This window comes from Paramacrobiotus metropolitanus, unplaced genomic scaffold (genome assembly GCF_019649055.1).
Source record: "Paramacrobiotus metropolitanus isolate TYO unplaced genomic scaffold, Prichtersi_v1.0 Parri_scaffold0000072, whole genome shotgun sequence".
Lineage (NCBI taxonomy): Eukaryota > Metazoa > Tardigrada > Eutardigrada > Parachela > Macrobiotidae > Paramacrobiotus > Paramacrobiotus metropolitanus.
Window position 1 is genome coordinate 651,707 of NW_026570292.1, and position 16,436 is coordinate 668,142.

At 42.5% G+C, this 16,436-nt stretch overlaps 4 protein-coding genes across 4 annotated transcripts; 3 read left to right on the forward strand and 1 right to left on the reverse strand.

Moving 5' to 3' along the window:
* Positions 1 to 385: 385 nt before the first annotated feature.
* LOC129594931 (uncharacterized) lies at positions 386 to 2,891 on the forward strand. The gene is made up of 3 exons (XM_055491796.1): positions 386 to 1,047; positions 1,997 to 2,159; positions 2,343 to 2,891. Exons 1-3 carry the CDS (start codon positions 586 to 588, stop codon positions 2,492 to 2,494), a joined length of 777 nt encoding a protein of 258 aa, XP_055347771.1. The 5' UTR covers positions 386 to 585; the 3' UTR covers positions 2,495 to 2,891.
* A 525-nt stretch (positions 2,892 to 3,416) lies between these two features.
* On the forward strand, positions 3,417 to 7,144 carry LOC129594911 (trinucleotide repeat-containing gene 6A protein-like). The gene is made up of 6 exons (XM_055491774.1): positions 3,417 to 3,681; positions 3,774 to 3,982; positions 4,408 to 5,227; positions 5,516 to 5,662; positions 5,867 to 6,261; positions 6,588 to 7,144. The coding sequence occupies exons 1-6, from the start codon at positions 3,624 to 3,626 to the stop codon at positions 6,645 to 6,647; spliced, it is 1,689 nt and encodes a 562-aa protein (XP_055347749.1). The 5' UTR covers positions 3,417 to 3,623; the 3' UTR covers positions 6,648 to 7,144.
* Positions 7,145 to 12,050: 4,906 nt separating this feature from the next.
* On the reverse strand, positions 12,051 to 12,585 carry LOC129594872 (CWF19-like protein 2). Its single transcript, XM_055491726.1, has 2 exons — positions 12,340 to 12,585; positions 12,051 to 12,203 (listed from the first exon to the last, which is right to left on the reverse strand). Exons 1-2 carry the CDS (start codon positions 12,580 to 12,582, stop codon positions 12,051 to 12,053), a joined length of 396 nt encoding a protein of 131 aa, XP_055347701.1. The 5' UTR covers positions 12,583 to 12,585.
* Positions 12,586 to 14,792: 2,207 nt separating this feature from the next.
* On the forward strand, positions 14,793 to 15,291 carry LOC129594873 (DNA polymerase delta subunit 2-like). The gene is made up of 2 exons (XM_055491727.1): positions 14,793 to 14,996; positions 15,098 to 15,291. The coding sequence occupies exons 1-2, from the start codon at positions 14,858 to 14,860 to the stop codon at positions 15,289 to 15,291; spliced, it is 333 nt and encodes a 110-aa protein (XP_055347702.1). The 5' UTR covers positions 14,793 to 14,857.
* The last annotated feature ends 1,145 nt before the right edge of the window (positions 15,292 to 16,436 follow it).

Below are 16,436 nucleotides of genomic sequence, written 5' to 3' on the forward strand. Positions count from 1 at the left end.
AAGGTTGAATTACCGTTTATGGCCGGCTGATTTGTGGAGATTCGATTCGAAATTAACAGGCTTTCTCTAAATTTTGGTCATAATTTTTTTCTGTTTACTGTCAAAAATTCAACAGGTTTCCGGTGTGCAAACTCATCAGCTGCAGATTACCGATTGAGTACAGTATTTTAGGCTGATCTTCTTATTGGTCCAAATTGCTGATCATGTGACTGATGCCGGCTTCAGTTGCTGTGCGCGGCTGTGCGGTAGATAGGCCATGTGACAAAACCGACAATGGGCGGAAGCTTTAGCGGCACGACTGTACGGGCCATTTATCGGCACGGCCATTTTGCCCTTTGTGCGCCCGATCAGACTTCTGGCAAACAACAGTCTGGATCATTTTCATTTTCGCTCTTGTCGAGCCTCAACTCTTACAGATATGTGTTGTGTGTTTTGTTTGGATGTTCTAGCAAATTTCTGGTACTGTTCGTGAACGTTATCAGGTCGATCAGCGGATGGGATAATAACTTCGAATTTTGATGACAATTCCATGTTATTGTTTGTGGAAAAATTTTAATCTGAGTGCGTGTAAGATTTGTTTAAACCATGGTAAAAATCCGCCGCTCCGAGCACGGACGCCGACGCTTGCCTTCCTCATCGCAAACCCGTGAGGATAAACACCGCCAGAAAAAGGACGTCATCCCTGCTCTTGCGTCAAAGCGCCCAGCCGCCAAATGGGAAGAACAACTCCAAGCTCCTGATGCCTTCCCGCTCTGTCCCGTTCCTGGTGTGAACACAAAGGGCGTATTCTACACGTACATCCTCCTGGATCCGCGGGTCACCGGGAATATTCCTTATAAGTTGGAACAGCTGCGAGATACCATGCATGCGTATTCCCTGGCTCATTTTCACGCTTTGTTTGTGCAGTCCATCTTCTGTGTGGCCGTGGGGCAGGCCGACTGGATCGGGGCGGAAGTGGGCGCACGGACCAACTGGGATAAGTGCCGGAATCAGCGGATGGTCATGGCCAAACGGGAATATCTGGCGCACCACGATATCGCTCAAAAGGTGACTGTACAAGCTTGTCCGGTAATTTCCTACGTAAAGCTACAGCTAGCGCGAAGTTTGCGCATATAACGATGGCCACTTCACTACGTTTATCAAAATTTCTAAACACACTCCGCAGTTAGATTGTCGCTTACTGCACCGATCATTTTCTAGCCACTTTCCGCCAGGCAGTTACTATTATTCTCGTAAAATTATATGGCGTGTACGCATACACCACCCAGCAAAATGAAAGTTACGTGTTGAAAAAGTGTGGCGTGGCGCGCCGTAGTGTGAAGTTTGGCGTAACACGCAAATTTGTGTAAATCGCTGTATGGATTCGTAAGAAATTACCGGACAAGCTTGTACATTGATATTCTTTAATGAAATATATGTATTTTACATAATGACGCAGTGGATTCCTAACCTGCTGTAGTGTTTGAATGTTTAAGATTATGTATTTTATAATTTTTATTGCTTTTTGAAACTAACAATAAATACGCTAAGTGTAGTACTTTCCTGATAGACAAAAACCCGTACTTGTATAGATTATGCAGTTTTAATATAAAGTACTCGTACTTTACTTATAAGTTATAGCACGTCCAATGTACTGTAGTGACCAGCATGTTGTAGTGATGTCGGTTTTTCCTCTTCTTATTAAGATGTGTCACACAATATTCTGTATTTGGAATAAACTCATTTAAAGAGGTTATCATGGTTATGTAACCAACCTGTTTTTAATACTCTTATCTCTTACATGTTAATAGTTATCGAAAATGTCGAAAAAACTGGAATTAAGCAGTTTCAGTTATGTGCCCGACAGTGTTTGCAGCGGCTGCAGCCTCTTCCGGAAATTTGCGGAAAAATTACCCGACAGAATTTTCATGCATGCGCCATGCAGTTTACATTTTCGTTGCAAAATTCAGTATTTATCTGTCGAGTTATATAAACAGTCTTTTTTGCAAATATGTAGTTGCCGGCGGACATTGCACGGATTTGCGACATCTGGGACAGCGGGTACGGAGTGGTGCTGCTGCCGGAAGCGCTGTACATCGGTCACAACGAAGCGGTTCAGCGGTGCCGCAACATCGTCCACGCTCTTTGCGGCATTGTTCAAAAACTGAAAACAACTTCTGGTAAGTGTAAAATAAAGAAAAACATTGTAAAATAAAGAAAAAATCTGCCGAATTTATGAATCGGACGAGGGCACAGCAAAGTGCAGGCATATAGGTAGAAATACTGATGTGGCTTACCATTTCTTCTGTAAGCCGTCGTTTTTGTATAAGCTTCTAATATTCGGGATGGTTTACACTTTACAGCCTGTCAACCGACATGGAAATCGGCCCCAGTTCGTCAGCTGTCATCGGCTAGCCCCAGTCTGCGTCCCGGGAAACTGTTGCTGCGCGAACTGTTCCAGACGCTCGTGCGCAACGGGGAACGTCAGGAATTTCCCGACGACGTTCTCGGCTGAATGAAGCACAGTGTCGACTGTCGTGTCACTGTCAGTGACTGTCGACACCACGTGGGTTTTATTGTCTTATTATTTTAGGCCTTTATCGTTCCATTTCAACGTTTTCAACCAGTGCGTGACCTTTATTTTTGATGTATAATTTCATGGCGGGTTTTGTTCGCTGGAGCTCCAAGTACCCGAAGGCAGCCGGCATTTAACTGTCATTTGCTGTCAACTTTCGAGTTCTAGTGTTTAATGTGCGCCATCTTTTGTTTACTACTGTTGTCTTCATCTGTTTGGTTGTTTCTTTTTTTTACATTTGCACTGCGCTCTGAGAAATTTTCAAACTGAAAACATGTCCTTTTGACTTGAATTACGGATGGCAGTGTCAAGTGGTCACCTGTCAAGCTACATCCACGGATTTGTTTGTTGTTTGTGCGATTAAATTTTGAAATATTGTAGGTATTCTGGGTTTTAATTGCTTGCAGTCGGCAGACTGCAATGCTTGTTGCATCGCTGCCCAGCCGCGAACACCGTGCTACCGTGAAAATTAACACATTTTGTGTTAAATCCATAGTATCAAGTCTACAGACAAAATAGTGAAAATAAGTACTAATTTTTTGGACAAGTAGCTCGTAGTGGGGACTGGGGATGAGTACGTTAGACTGTCAGAGTGCGTTGAGTGGACAATGGACGGGCACTTCTACAGTAGGTCATTTTTAATCAAGCCAGAAAATACAGTACTAGTGCGAAAAGAGCGGCACGTGATGACGTGATCTCTTCAAAGTTCAAACCTGCTTACCAGCTGTCACTGGATTGGTCGGCTCAGTTAGTACGTCGACCGTTTGTACGTCTCACCGGTCTCGGGTCCGACTTTCACGTCCAGGTGAAAGAGCCGCTTCGTTCCAGATTCATATGATTTCTTTCTTGGCCTTGCTGCTGAAAGTTTTTAACCAAGTTTATTTTACCTAAACGGTTTTTGTTACCTAAACGGTTTTTTTTAAATTCAAGGTTCCAAATCATTCCATTGTTTCCTGGATAATTTTGTCCACAGATCTTATATGTATCTTACCAGCATTATCGTTCCAACTATTTATTTCACCATTGTGCTCGCCAAGCTGTGTGTTCTTGTCTACCGATCACAGACAAAATGTCGGAATCCATTGCAGATCACACGGCGAGAGTCAACGCATCGGCCTGGGATGCTTGTGAGCTTTTCTTCTGTAGAATCGATACCGACCGCATTACTAATCACGCTCATATCCTAAAATATCCTAATGCTAGCTTTTTTTTATCCTAGTGAGCACGCTGGATGATCTGTTGTCGGCTGTCTGCATCAGTCGACCGGTGGAGGAATGTGTCGTGAATCTGATCGAGCTAGCGGTCTTCGTCGTTCGAAATTATGCCGAAGAGGAAGAATTCGAAGAGGAACCTCACTGTCGTCGAATGGAAAGAGCCGAGAAACCCGGAACGGATCAGTGGACCAATGGGCAGCACAGTTCAACGGGCGTAAGTCAGCTACTGCGTTGTTGTGTTGCATTCCCTGTACATAACACAGCTTTTACTTGGATTTAGCACAGGTTACTATCGCTACCGCTGAAATAATAATGGTTTGTCGCGCTGAACTGCGTCTTTTGACGGCGCGTTCATTCGCGTTTTCTGCTAATAAGTGACGGCTTTAACTTTATCAAGGATTATTTTAAATCGTTTGTTCAGCAGCTAAATATACTTTCAAAAAATTTTCAATTTATTAAACTATCATGAACAAATTTAAAAACATAGCAGTAAAAAAGGAAGTACAGTACACTGAGTACAGTGCTCAGAAATTCGATTTTTTTTATTCCAGTAAAGCATTGGCTGATAAGAACTGGTTTAAAATGTACTTAATTGATTCAAAATTTAATGATTCATAACTGATTGCTTGCTTTCATTAGTGGACAGACAGTACGAATCGTGGTCATGGTGTGCGCGTCTTGGCCGAGATGAAGAAATTCCTGGAAACAAAGAGCCAGGAGATTTTGGAGCGTCTGAGCCAGATGTTCGACCGCGGCGGCGACAACAGTCGCGCGGTACCCACTGCCGCTTCTTGCAGCTCCGTCAATGAGACCGGCACCAGTTCGAACTCGGAAAGCGTGTATTTCGATGCCAACGATACACGTGATGAGACTGTGACGGTGGAGAATTTCTACGATTCATGGGGCTCTGATGCGAAAGACAACCATGCCGATAACAGCTCTGGATGGGGAAGTTCCCGTTATTCGTCAGCAAAGGAAGAAAATGACGGCTGGAACAGCAATACTGCCGAAAACTCGCCTGATAGAGACAGTGGGTGTGGGAATTCGACCACAGTAGACGATGGATGGGGAAATTCGAGCAGTGCCAACAACGGTTGGGATTCGAATCCGGCGAGAGCGGACGATGGCTGGGACAATCCGACTAGTGCCAATAATGGGTGGAATTCGAATTCAGCATCACTGGAGGATGGTTGGGGAAATTCAACCAGTGCCAGCAATGATTTGAGATCGAATTCGGCCAGAGTAGACGACGGCTGGGGCAACTCAACCAGTGTCAACAGTGGATGGAGTTCTAATTCGCCGGCAGCGAATGATAGTTGGGGAAAGTCGACCAGCGCCGACAGAAGCTGGGGGAATTCAACGGCAGCTGCGGAGGCTGGTTTGGGGAATTCGGATAGTATGGAGAATGGTTGGACAGGCGAGATTAATGGAAATGAAGAGTTGATCACTGAGGATGAAAGTAAGCGAATTTTTTAGCGTTACAGAATGCAGAATTTTCTTTACGTACGTTTCTTGATGCCGGTTAACTAAGAACGAGATACCATACATGAAACATGACAAAATGATAATTTCTTGCCTGATTACCCAATTTGTCAACAATAAGTGATATGTACATACTACATACATAATCAACGTGTCAAATAACATTTCAGAGATCGCATTCATTTGCAATATTAATTAATTTTTTAATTTCTTATTCGGTTTGCGTAATTCAGCCTGTATGTACAGAATACAAGATGTTTTGCAGGTACTTTTTCTCGGGATGCGACATGGTCTCAACAGAGCGAAGCCGTTATTGCCGGCGGCGTCTTTGGGCGCGATAAAAGTTCGGCTTTGCATGTACAGCGGTTGGAGTTTGCCGGATACAATTGGATTGTTAAGCACACCGATCACGGTATGTAAAGGATTTGTGTTATTCTGTAGCTTCCGACGACGAATAACAGAATGTATATAATTGCAAATTCGCCTTTATAAAATACTGTTTTGGGGAAATTGCGCGGCATTATAGAGATTTTCGACTGACAGGAATTCATTTAACCGTTTTATGAAGCTGTAATAGTGGCTGGTGATTGGTCGTGAAATATTCTTTGAATCGTAGGTCTGGAATTGTGCGACTCTCGCAATGTCTGGGTGGATGTGGACGGTCAGCTGCATCTGCGATTGGCGGCTTACGGTGGGAAGTGGCGGGGCGCGTCCGTCTGCAGTGAAGATTGTTTTGGCTTTGGAGACTACACTTTCGGCGTGCTGGGCCATCTGGACGCGTTGGATCCACATGTGGCGTTCGAAATCTGCTCGTTTCTGGATACGTACGGAGTCAATGCGGAAAGTGTGCAGGTCCTGTTTTCGCGGCGTGGCGATGCGGACGAGCTGCCGGGGGAATATGTCGTGCAGCCGAGTCTTTTGCTTCGGAGAAGACCGCTTGGTTCCAGAAATTCGATTTCCGTCTGGAGAACAAGTCGGGCATGTGGCTGCGTCGTATCATTCTGCACAAAGGTAAGACATATAATTTTTAATTTTTTATTCTTTTTAATACTTGTTCGCCGCATTTGCTAACTAATTATTTTATTGTAAAAATTTACAGAAAAGCCTTTTTCGAACTGCTGTGATTTGGGCAAAGATGACGGTTACTCGTTACGATGCAAATTTTTTTACTTTTTTTAAAGTTCCAATAATCTGATAATAAACTGCAGTTTTTTGTTTGGATGGGATGTGGATTTGAAATTTGAAGTGAATTTTCAGTTTGCGGCTTTTCTGATTTTTTTGTGTAAGAATGAGTTGTTGAATTCCACGGAGCGGATGTTAATGTGGCCTTATTGCAGACTCGTGCCACCACTGTCTGTTCATCGTATCCACCGCGATGGCAGACGCGTAGTGTTTAGTTCCCGCCAGAAGACCGACCGGTCCATGGTCAAATTCGCCGGCAATGTCTTCAAGCCGAAGGATGCGGATGCACTCGTGAAGATCCCGCAACAACCGATGCCGGTGCACTTCCGGTTGTTCTCCAGTATCCCGCCGACGGATGGACGGGAAGTGGAGATTGTCGTGACGTCGTTTGAGTTTAGTTCGGAGTAATGAAAAATCTGCCGTTCATGGCTTTCTTTCTTGACTGATAGTGGGAAATGAACAGCGATCTGTTATAATGTACACTTTATTGTGTGATGATAAGCAAGTCCATAATGCCACTTTAACGCTACATGTGCTTGTGTTATTTACAGGCAGGTGCTCGTTGTTGTACTGGCTGTTCCGTTGTCATAATTATAAGCTTTTCTTATGCATTATGTTGATGTGATTGTTATCCTTGTTTTACAGATTGATATGATTGTTTTTCTTTTAAATCTGTCTTGTGCTAGAAGGATTGCAGTTGACGACGCTTGTTGAATAGGTTCCAAATCGGCATAATAAACCGAAACCATATTGTACCGTTTTTTTCTATCATCTATCATTCTGTATTACCATTTACTCCATCAACCGGCGAACAGTCGCCGAACACTGAGGTGCGCAAATGCGATGATAAACTGAGCAAAAAAAACTACGGTAGACACCATCAGTGCACTCAACAATTTTCACCTTCTGAACTCAAGTATCGTCAATCGAGACCAGTTAGTTATCATAGCACTTGTGAAATTTCAAGGTACATCACTGTACATAATATATCAGTAGAAACTAAAAGTATGGATAAATCACCGGACAAATAGGTGACCGGTCGACAAATTAAGTGATCTACAAAGTCTACATTGAACTACTGTTTATCCTGCCTGTTAATTAAATTTAAGTAGAACAGCAGTCGTTAACACAATGACCAAGCTGAAGCAGCCGCCAATGCCACTGTGCTGGCCCATTGCGCCATTAACTTCCCATTCCGGTCGAGTGGGCCATGTCGTGCATCCTAAATCGCCTTCATTGACGCAACATCCGGAGTACGCTGCTAACGCTGGCAACGGTCTGGAGGGATAATTGACAGCCCAAAAAGCCGGCGACTCGCCGTATCCAAACCGGCCACAAGTGAACGACACCACCGGCTTGCGTTCATCCGTCATACTGGCCACTTCGTGGACCCATCGCATAAACGCTGCCGCCTCACAACACCCGCAAATCTTGGCGGGATCATTCGGGCATATGTACAACTGGGATGGGGCAGCTCAGCGGCGCTTAATTTCGATTCTGGAAAACGGGGTACTTCAGTATTATGAGCAGGGCAATAATTAAAGCAATCTATATCATAGTATGTATGTATTTTCCTTTTATGCTTTAGCATATAAACCGTAAAATTCAATGCGCTGATGCCTCTGTAAAATTATTTCCTCTGGCAAGTAAAACTGTTAAAGCCCCAAAGTACGGTCTTCGTTCACCTGCATCGAGGGCGGCAGTTTGTAGAGCGAGCACGATGCAAACCGTTGCCGCAAACGTAGAAAATCCGAACATGATGCGTTTTAAGTTTTAGCAACGGTGCCGACTCCCGGCACAGAAAGTAGTTGGCTTGTAAGAATTATTACTACTGTAACAATTTTACTCGCTATCATTGCAGACCTCCAGTTACATTTTTATGAAATCAGCCACAGCATGCACAAAGTATACGAGCACCATTAATCATTCCGACAATTGTTGGAGCCTGTTATCTTTTTTTGAATGAGCTGTTAAGTAAGTATGTTGCAACTGTGGCACGTACTGTAATCACTCACAAATCACAATTAATCAGTATCAATTGTGGTATGTACGGTGTATTCCCTCTGCTTAGGCAAATCGGTATTTTCCACCGATTCAGCCGCGGCTAGTCATATTTGACACTTGCAGGAAAGAAATACTGGGAGTGAAGTGTGCACTACTAAACGTATAACTTTCTACATTGTTTTGTAAAATGTACAATACATAGCACGATACTGCAACGGTAACTGCTAACTAGGGCAGCGCCCCCGGCTCTCCTCTCAGAAAAACTTCCTTTTTTGCAGGATGATAGAGTAACAATAGAGTATACCTAAAACATAGTTTCATCTGTCATGGTCCATTCCAAAGGTTGATTTTAAACCACTATGCAGGTCCTGTACACTTCGGCATGCGCATGTTGCCGTTGGACAGTTGAGCCATTTGGACGCGTTGTACCCGCACGTAGTTGAAATCTGCTAGTTTTTGGACACTTTGGGAGTTAATGCGAAAGTAAAAGGCTTCAGTCCATATTCTTATGAACGAGCTGCTGCGATTTACTACTGGCTGCTTAGGAGTTAATTATACTTAGTTGGCGCGTTGGCGGCGTTGCTCTTATTTGCTTAACTTTTAATTCGACCCTTTTTGTTTGATAATATGATACAGATTTTGTAAAACTAGTTCTTTAGTAATTGTTAGAAAGGTTTGTAGTGTAATGGTGGGTTTACGGTTCTGTATAATGTTTATACGGAATGTATGTAAATGTAAATGTAAATGTATGTAAATAACGTGACCTTTAACGAGGTCTGGTTTTGGATGAAATCTGTTCTAACAAGATCAGGTCCTGGAGGAAGTGTGCGAACCAGTGCGTCAAAAGATGGAGAAGCATTTCGGAAAATTTTTGACACCGAAAAAAGTTGTCGCGCGTAACGGCTGGGAACAGCACCAGCGCTAGCTTCGCCTAACTGGGACGAAATATTCTGTGTGATTAGGTCGCTTTTTCCATTGTCGACGGTGGTTGTTTAATACATAAAGTTTTGCTTTTGTAGAGCGAGCACGATGCAAACCGTTGCCGCAAACGTAGAAAATCCGAACATGATGCGTTTTAAGTTTTAGCAACGGTGCCGACTCCCGGCACAGAAAGTAGTTGGCTTGTAAGAATTATTACTACTGTAACAATTTTACTCGCTATCATTGCAGACCTCCAGTTACATTTTTATGAAATCAGCCACAGCATGCACAAAGTATACGAGCACCATTAATCATTCCGACAATTGTTGGAGCCTGTTATCTTTTTTGAATGAGCTGTTAAGTAAGTATGTTGCAACTGTGGCACGTACTGTAATCACTCACAAATCACAATTAATCAGTATCAATTGTGGTATGTACGGTGTATTCCCTCTGCTTAGGCAAATCGGTATTTTCCACCGATTCAGCCGCGGCTAGTCATATTTGACACTTGCAGGAAAGAAATACTGGGAGTGAAGTGTGCACTACTAAACGTATAACTTTCTACATTGTTTTGTAAAATGTACAATACATAGCACGATACTGCAACGGTAACTGCTAACTAGGGCAGCGCCCCCGGCTCTCCTCTCAGAAAAACTTCCTTTTTTGCAGGATGATAGAGTAACAATAGAGTATACCTAAAACATAGTTTCATCTGTCATGGTCCATTCCAAAGGTTGATTTTAAACCACTATGCAGGTCCTGTACACTTCGGCATGCGCATGTTGCCGTTGGACAGTTGAGCCATTTGGACGCGTTGTACCCGCACGTAGTTGAAATCTGCTAGTTTTTGGACACTTTGGGAGTTAATGCGAAAGTAAAAGGCTTCAGTCCATATTCTTATGAACGAGCTGCTGCGATTTACTACTGGCTGCTTAGGAGTTAATTATACTTAGTTGGCGCGTTGGCGGCGTTGCTCTTATTTGCTTAACTTTTAATTCGACCCTTTTTGTTTGATAATATGATACAGATTTTGTAAAACTAGTTCTTTAGTAATTGTTAGAAAGGTTTGTAGTGTAATGGTGGGTTTACGGTTCTGTATAATGTTTATACGGAATGTATGTAAATGTAAATGTAAATGTATGTAAATAACGTGACCTTTAACGAGGTCTGGTTTTGGATGAAATCTGTTCTAACAAGATCAGGTCCTGGAGGAAGTGTGCGAACCAGTGCGTCAAAAGATGGAGAAGCATTTCGGAAAATTTTTGACACCGAAAAAGTTGTCGCGCGTAACGGCTGGGAACAGCACCAGCGCTAGCTTCGCCTAACTGGGACGAAATATTCTGTGTGATTAGGTCGCTTTTTCCATTGTCGACGGTGGTTGTTTAATACATAAAGTTTTGCTTTTATAGAAACTCGTTGCTGTTTTGAATAGTGGCTTACGAATAAGTACATTTTAATAAACTAAAAAAAGAATAAACTCGTAGTGTCGGTAGTATCAACTGGCATGGTTACCTAAAGTCTTTCTGGCCATGTTTATTCTGGCCGAAAACTTTACAAAACTGTGGTAAATGGATAGCAGTGACTGACATCAGTGTTCAGTACTATATAGTTGTGTCACAAGTTGTGTTCTTCAACATTAACGGGAGAATAATTATGAGTTGTTTTCTAATACAGACTGTCAGACGCAGTAGCATCACAAACAAAATCCAAAGCAGTCCAGCAAATCCAGTGCCGATAAGATTTGCAGTTGGGAAAACTGTCCCGGCCGCATGACGCTGCCTGGCTTGCTAAAATGGCACTGTTGGTTTATTCGCAATAAAGGACCACGAAAATCCACGAAAACTCCGCATTACTGAGGCAGTCTTTTTACGCATTACGCACTGGCAGTCTTTTTTTATCAGACGTGAAAAACTTTTACAAAAATAAAAGGGGTCACCGTTGGGTGGTTGCATGTTTTCAAATTTTGCTTGCCGGGGTAATTCAAGCTTTAAGCTGATCCTGCATGACATGCTCGAATAACAAACCAACCGGCGGTTTGAAATCGGAGCATGACGCTGTCGGTATTCTGTACTGCGCGACTGACATACAAATTCGTTTTTACTGTGTTTCCACATGTCGAGGGAACGCTCCAGATACCGGCAACGCATAAGCTATCGGCCCCTTGAAGGCAAAATTAAGGGCAAAGTTTAGCCGGCAGCTCGTGTGACTGCGCGGTTAACGGTGGGCGGGCTGCAAAATTCGCAGGCACAGAGCATTACAACATGATAAAGTGTCCATCCAACACACATGACTCGTTTTCGTCTTTTCGTTTTTTTCTGGGACACGCTCGCTAGACAATACTAACGCTTGAGCGGGTTGTTGGGCATCTCATTCACTGAAGTGAGTTACAGTAGTCAGTAATCAACAGATTTTATTGTTGTTCGAACCTCGTAGTCAAAAAGCTCTTCCGCGCTTGTTTGCAGTTAGTTGGACCGATTGGGTATTAGCGCTCCTTTTGAGAAGCATTGTGCAGTCAGCAATTTTACAGCAATTATCGCATCAGTAGCGCTATTTTCTGTGAACGAGCGGTGAGTATTACTTAATGCAGCCTTGTAACGCAGTGTATCTGCATATGATTCGTCCTTCTAATTGCAGATAAGCCATGACCTCTGTTGGAAAAATGTACCAGCCTCTGATTAGGGACACCATTCTTGTCAGCACCCGTCGTCGGCACTTCCACCGACCATGCGGCGTCCAACCACTTCCTTTCCAAAGTATACAGGGAATTTCTGTTCATTCTCAATCACATGTGCATATCCGCCTTGCATTCCGAAATCTACTGCAAAGTATGGCAAACCTTTCGGAACCTACAATTTAAAGAAACACTCAGCAAGTCATTGCAAGTTAAATCCACCCACTCTAAAAAATCTCCCAAAAGATTAAGAAATCGGAAGTAACGCATATTTAACGTAACGACATTTCTTCGTGTACGAGTACACTTACGGATGACCGGATGCCTTTCCGGCTAAGATCGACCAGCTTCTTATTCTGTGTCCATTCTCCTTCCGCTTCGAGAATAGCCTTTTTGAAATACATTGGAGCCAAGCTGCCGTTGTCCTTATCCAGCGGAATGCATTCGATTTGCATATGCGGATGCGACTTAAGACGCCTAGCAGTTTCCATGAATACACAATCCATTTCGTTCTCTGCGAACATACGGCAGACAGCTGAACGGAACTTCTGCATCTCTTCCCAAACATCTTCATCTAATCATATTCATCAAAGTGCGAAACGGACATACATGTGTTGTATGATCCCGTGATCCCGAGCCAGGGCGACAGAGCTTTTGGTGGTTGTCACAGCTCCACCATTACTGGTAGGCCGCCTACCAGTACTTTGTAGATTTTATATAATTAAATTACACCTCATTTTTTATCGAATCTCCGGGCCTCCTCGACAGATGAAACATGCTTAACTCAACGCCGTCAACTGGTCTATGTAATAAGTAAAGAAAAGGTTGGCCGCCTACCGGAAATTGTTCCAGTAAAAGTGTACTACTCTGTACTACTAATAGTAATCACGTTTGTGGTTGTTAATAATAAAATCACTCGGTCTAGAGAATCATTATTGGTAGGCCGCCTACCAATAATTGTTTCAGCAATACCCACTTATGTATACTATCTGTGTACCTTAATAAGAAATATAGCAGTTTGATTCAGTAAGAGTTTCCGATAGGCTGCCCGGTGTGCCCACAGAACGTTTTAATAATTTAAAGGATGAACTGCATCAACACTGAGCGCTACCGTAGGAAATGTACGGCATCTGTATATATATATAAGAGTCGGAACGATGAATTTGTGCTATATTGTAAATAATAATGGCTTTTTTGTACATGTAGAACTACTTGTTACAGATGCTGTTTACTGCATTGCAGACACGAATCATGCACACTTTATAGTCGGCGTTGGCACAATTGGGACCGGAGACTCGTTTTTTCACGGCCATCAGTCATTTGAACTGATTTCAGCGGCAAATGCATGCAGTATAGTGCTCATCTTGTGTTCGACAGATCCTCCGACATAAGTGATCCTGTTCCGGGTTGAAGTGTGTTTGGGGCAAATTCGCAGATGATTTTGTGTCTCCTCTGAGTATAAGCGATTTTTATTTTCACTTTAACATTGGTGAAAGATTTGGGCGGTTGCATGATGATGTGGAATGACAACGGAGTACTGCGTACGATTTCATATTATTTGGAAGAAAAAATGTGGTAAAATTGAAATTAATCTTCCGTCTGGGTACTGGCGGCATTCTATTATGCGATACTGAATTTACGATATTTTTTTTCGCGATCAATAAAGGTCTCATAACGTCTGCATACACTTTTTCATCACCTTACAAAATCAGGGTTTGATTTCACACAATACAAGGTTTGCTTGAATTAAAGTGTGCACTGTCCATTAATAATTAAAATGTTAATCAAGTAAAAGCAATAAAGGCGCTTAATCAAAGCAGGAAAAATTAACTAATGAATCGCGTTTGGCCCTTCGCGCCTTTACTCATTCTACGCATGGAAAACCCCTGATGGGGCTGTCCGAATTCACATATCACTTCCGGCCTGTACAAACTGGAACCGATAATACCTAACCGGAGCGGCATGATCCTGCCGTTCCGGTAGCCAACTAATGGAAAGCGCTTTTGGATTGGACACGGACATCGGATTCTCGCTGTATTTGCGCTTTCACCGGCAATTCAATGCTGGCCTCCATCCCACCGATGTATTAGCCGCTAATGTGAACATGTAAGAACTCCGTGGTAGCAGTTTATGTACAGTGAAAGAATTTAATCCCCGGAGACAAGAATACTGGTGCACTGTCGACAACTAATTCTTCTCGCCGGTATGAATCTCGATATACGTCTGTATATCACATGCATAAATTTACTGTTAATACACTTTGCTGATAATACTTGTGGTAGGCGGCCTACCACAAAATTAATAAGACACTGCATGCGCTCTGTCATTATGATTAGCGTCTTGATGATCAATATGGATGTAAGCAATAATCCCATATAAATAGTTCGGGCAAAACATGGGAAAGGATTATTGTATGTATCAAAGAAATTGTAAAGAAATCACAAATACTAAAAATGTAAACAAAAAGTAACCTACACGTATGGATGTATTGGATGGCAATATTACTTCAAAAATTAACAATCCAAACAAACAGAAAATTTTTTCACAAGAATTTAGCCCGGCATTTTGCCGGGTTAAAGGTATACTGCAACCACCACTCGTTCGGCGACCAGAAACAGACGTTATTAAAATATATTTACTGGTGGCAAAAGTGGTGGCAAATCAGTATTAGTACAAATACTAACTGTTGTAAGTAAGTACTAGTACTGTCTTGTGTCTGTGTTATCAAATGCAATATTTAATACCAGTTCTACACTGTCCGTAATCATTAATTTTAAAATCTCAGTATCGATAGTGTGCAGCTATTTTTACTGTTTCGTGCTTACAAACATGGCCTTAGTTCAGGACAAGAGCGAACAGTTCCGAATTCGAGGAGCCCGAAGATACGATCCACAGTACACCCACATCTATCATGAGCGTCTGGCGACGCTGCGACCTCGCTTGACGGCCGTTTCAGAAGAAAAATGGGGTAAGTTGCTTTTATAGGGTTTGCAAATGTTTCCCACATTACCTTCATGTATCTGTTTTCCAATATAGCGATGGTTTTATGCAGTTGTTCATGATCTTTAGGTGCAGCTTATAGAGTTTGTACAACAGACGATCTGGTGGAGAACGAAACAGTCTGCCTGATCGGAACTCTGTACAAGGAAATGGAACGAAAGCCCAATATTCTACGTCAAATGCGCCGTGACGCTGACATACCGCCAGAGCCTATCCCATCTCGATATACCAGTGACACCGATACCCTGTTCCTGGAAAGATGAATCACAGCGGATTCGACTGCATGGACAATTTGATCCGCATCAGCTAGTTACGGGAATCATCGTGGCGTTGGTTGGTCATGTGAACGCTGCTGGAGTGTTTGTCGTACAAGATCACTGTTTTCTGGGACTGCCACCCCAACCGCATTTTGTTCTTCCCGAGACCGACCGGTATGTCGCATTGTTTACTTAACGGTGGTACTACATAAACCACAACCTTGTATTAATTATCTACATTAGAGAGTAATTAGTAATCACATGTAATTTCAGGCCTCTGCAGTAATAATGGTATCCTTTTGGTAGTGTGCAAAACGCCGAAAAAATTTTGTTTTTTTGATTGGTATTAATTAACTGCACACTATCGTTACTTTTTTAACAAACTATAGACTGTTAGACATGATGAGTATACAGATTAAAAAGTTATCATAATCCGTTTACTGTTCCTTTGCAGTTACATTGTATTCCTGTCTGGGTTATGTATTGATCAAGATGATGCCAGCGTCAATCGAGCAAATTTGTGTTTTAATTTACTCACTGGTCAAGCTGGCAATGCACGTCAAACGGAACAAATGGCCTCTGTGGTAGCAGTCATTATTGCTGGCAATCTCGTTTCAGCAGAAACAGACGATCACAATACAGGACCGGTATGTCCATGTGTTGCACGTATCCAGTAACAGTAAACCGTAAACAGTTATAATATCAAGATTAAACCATAAACAGTTATAATATCTAAGAATACATGAAAACTACGAATAAAATATTGTAATGGCAATGGCCGTCATATGCAGCCGATCATTGATAGTTGGACAATGAATAAATCCAGTAGGCCGCCTACCGGAAACGATAAAAATATTCCGATTTGGGATCAATTTTTGTTGCATTATATGTACAATATTACAAGTTATGTGACAACTTTATTATACATAACAGAATGTAAATGTTAGGCGGCCAACCTAAGAAGGAAAGGAATGCATTTATTCGGCATTCAAATTCAGTTGCCTATAGCTCCCATTCCAACACGGCTACTCAATTCCAGCTCAATTTCAGTATTTCACTGAAACGCGAAATTTCCATATTGAGCCAGGGTAAGAAACCGCATGCGTCCTGATTGGTCAAACTGGAGCCGGAAAAACAACACTCAGCAACCG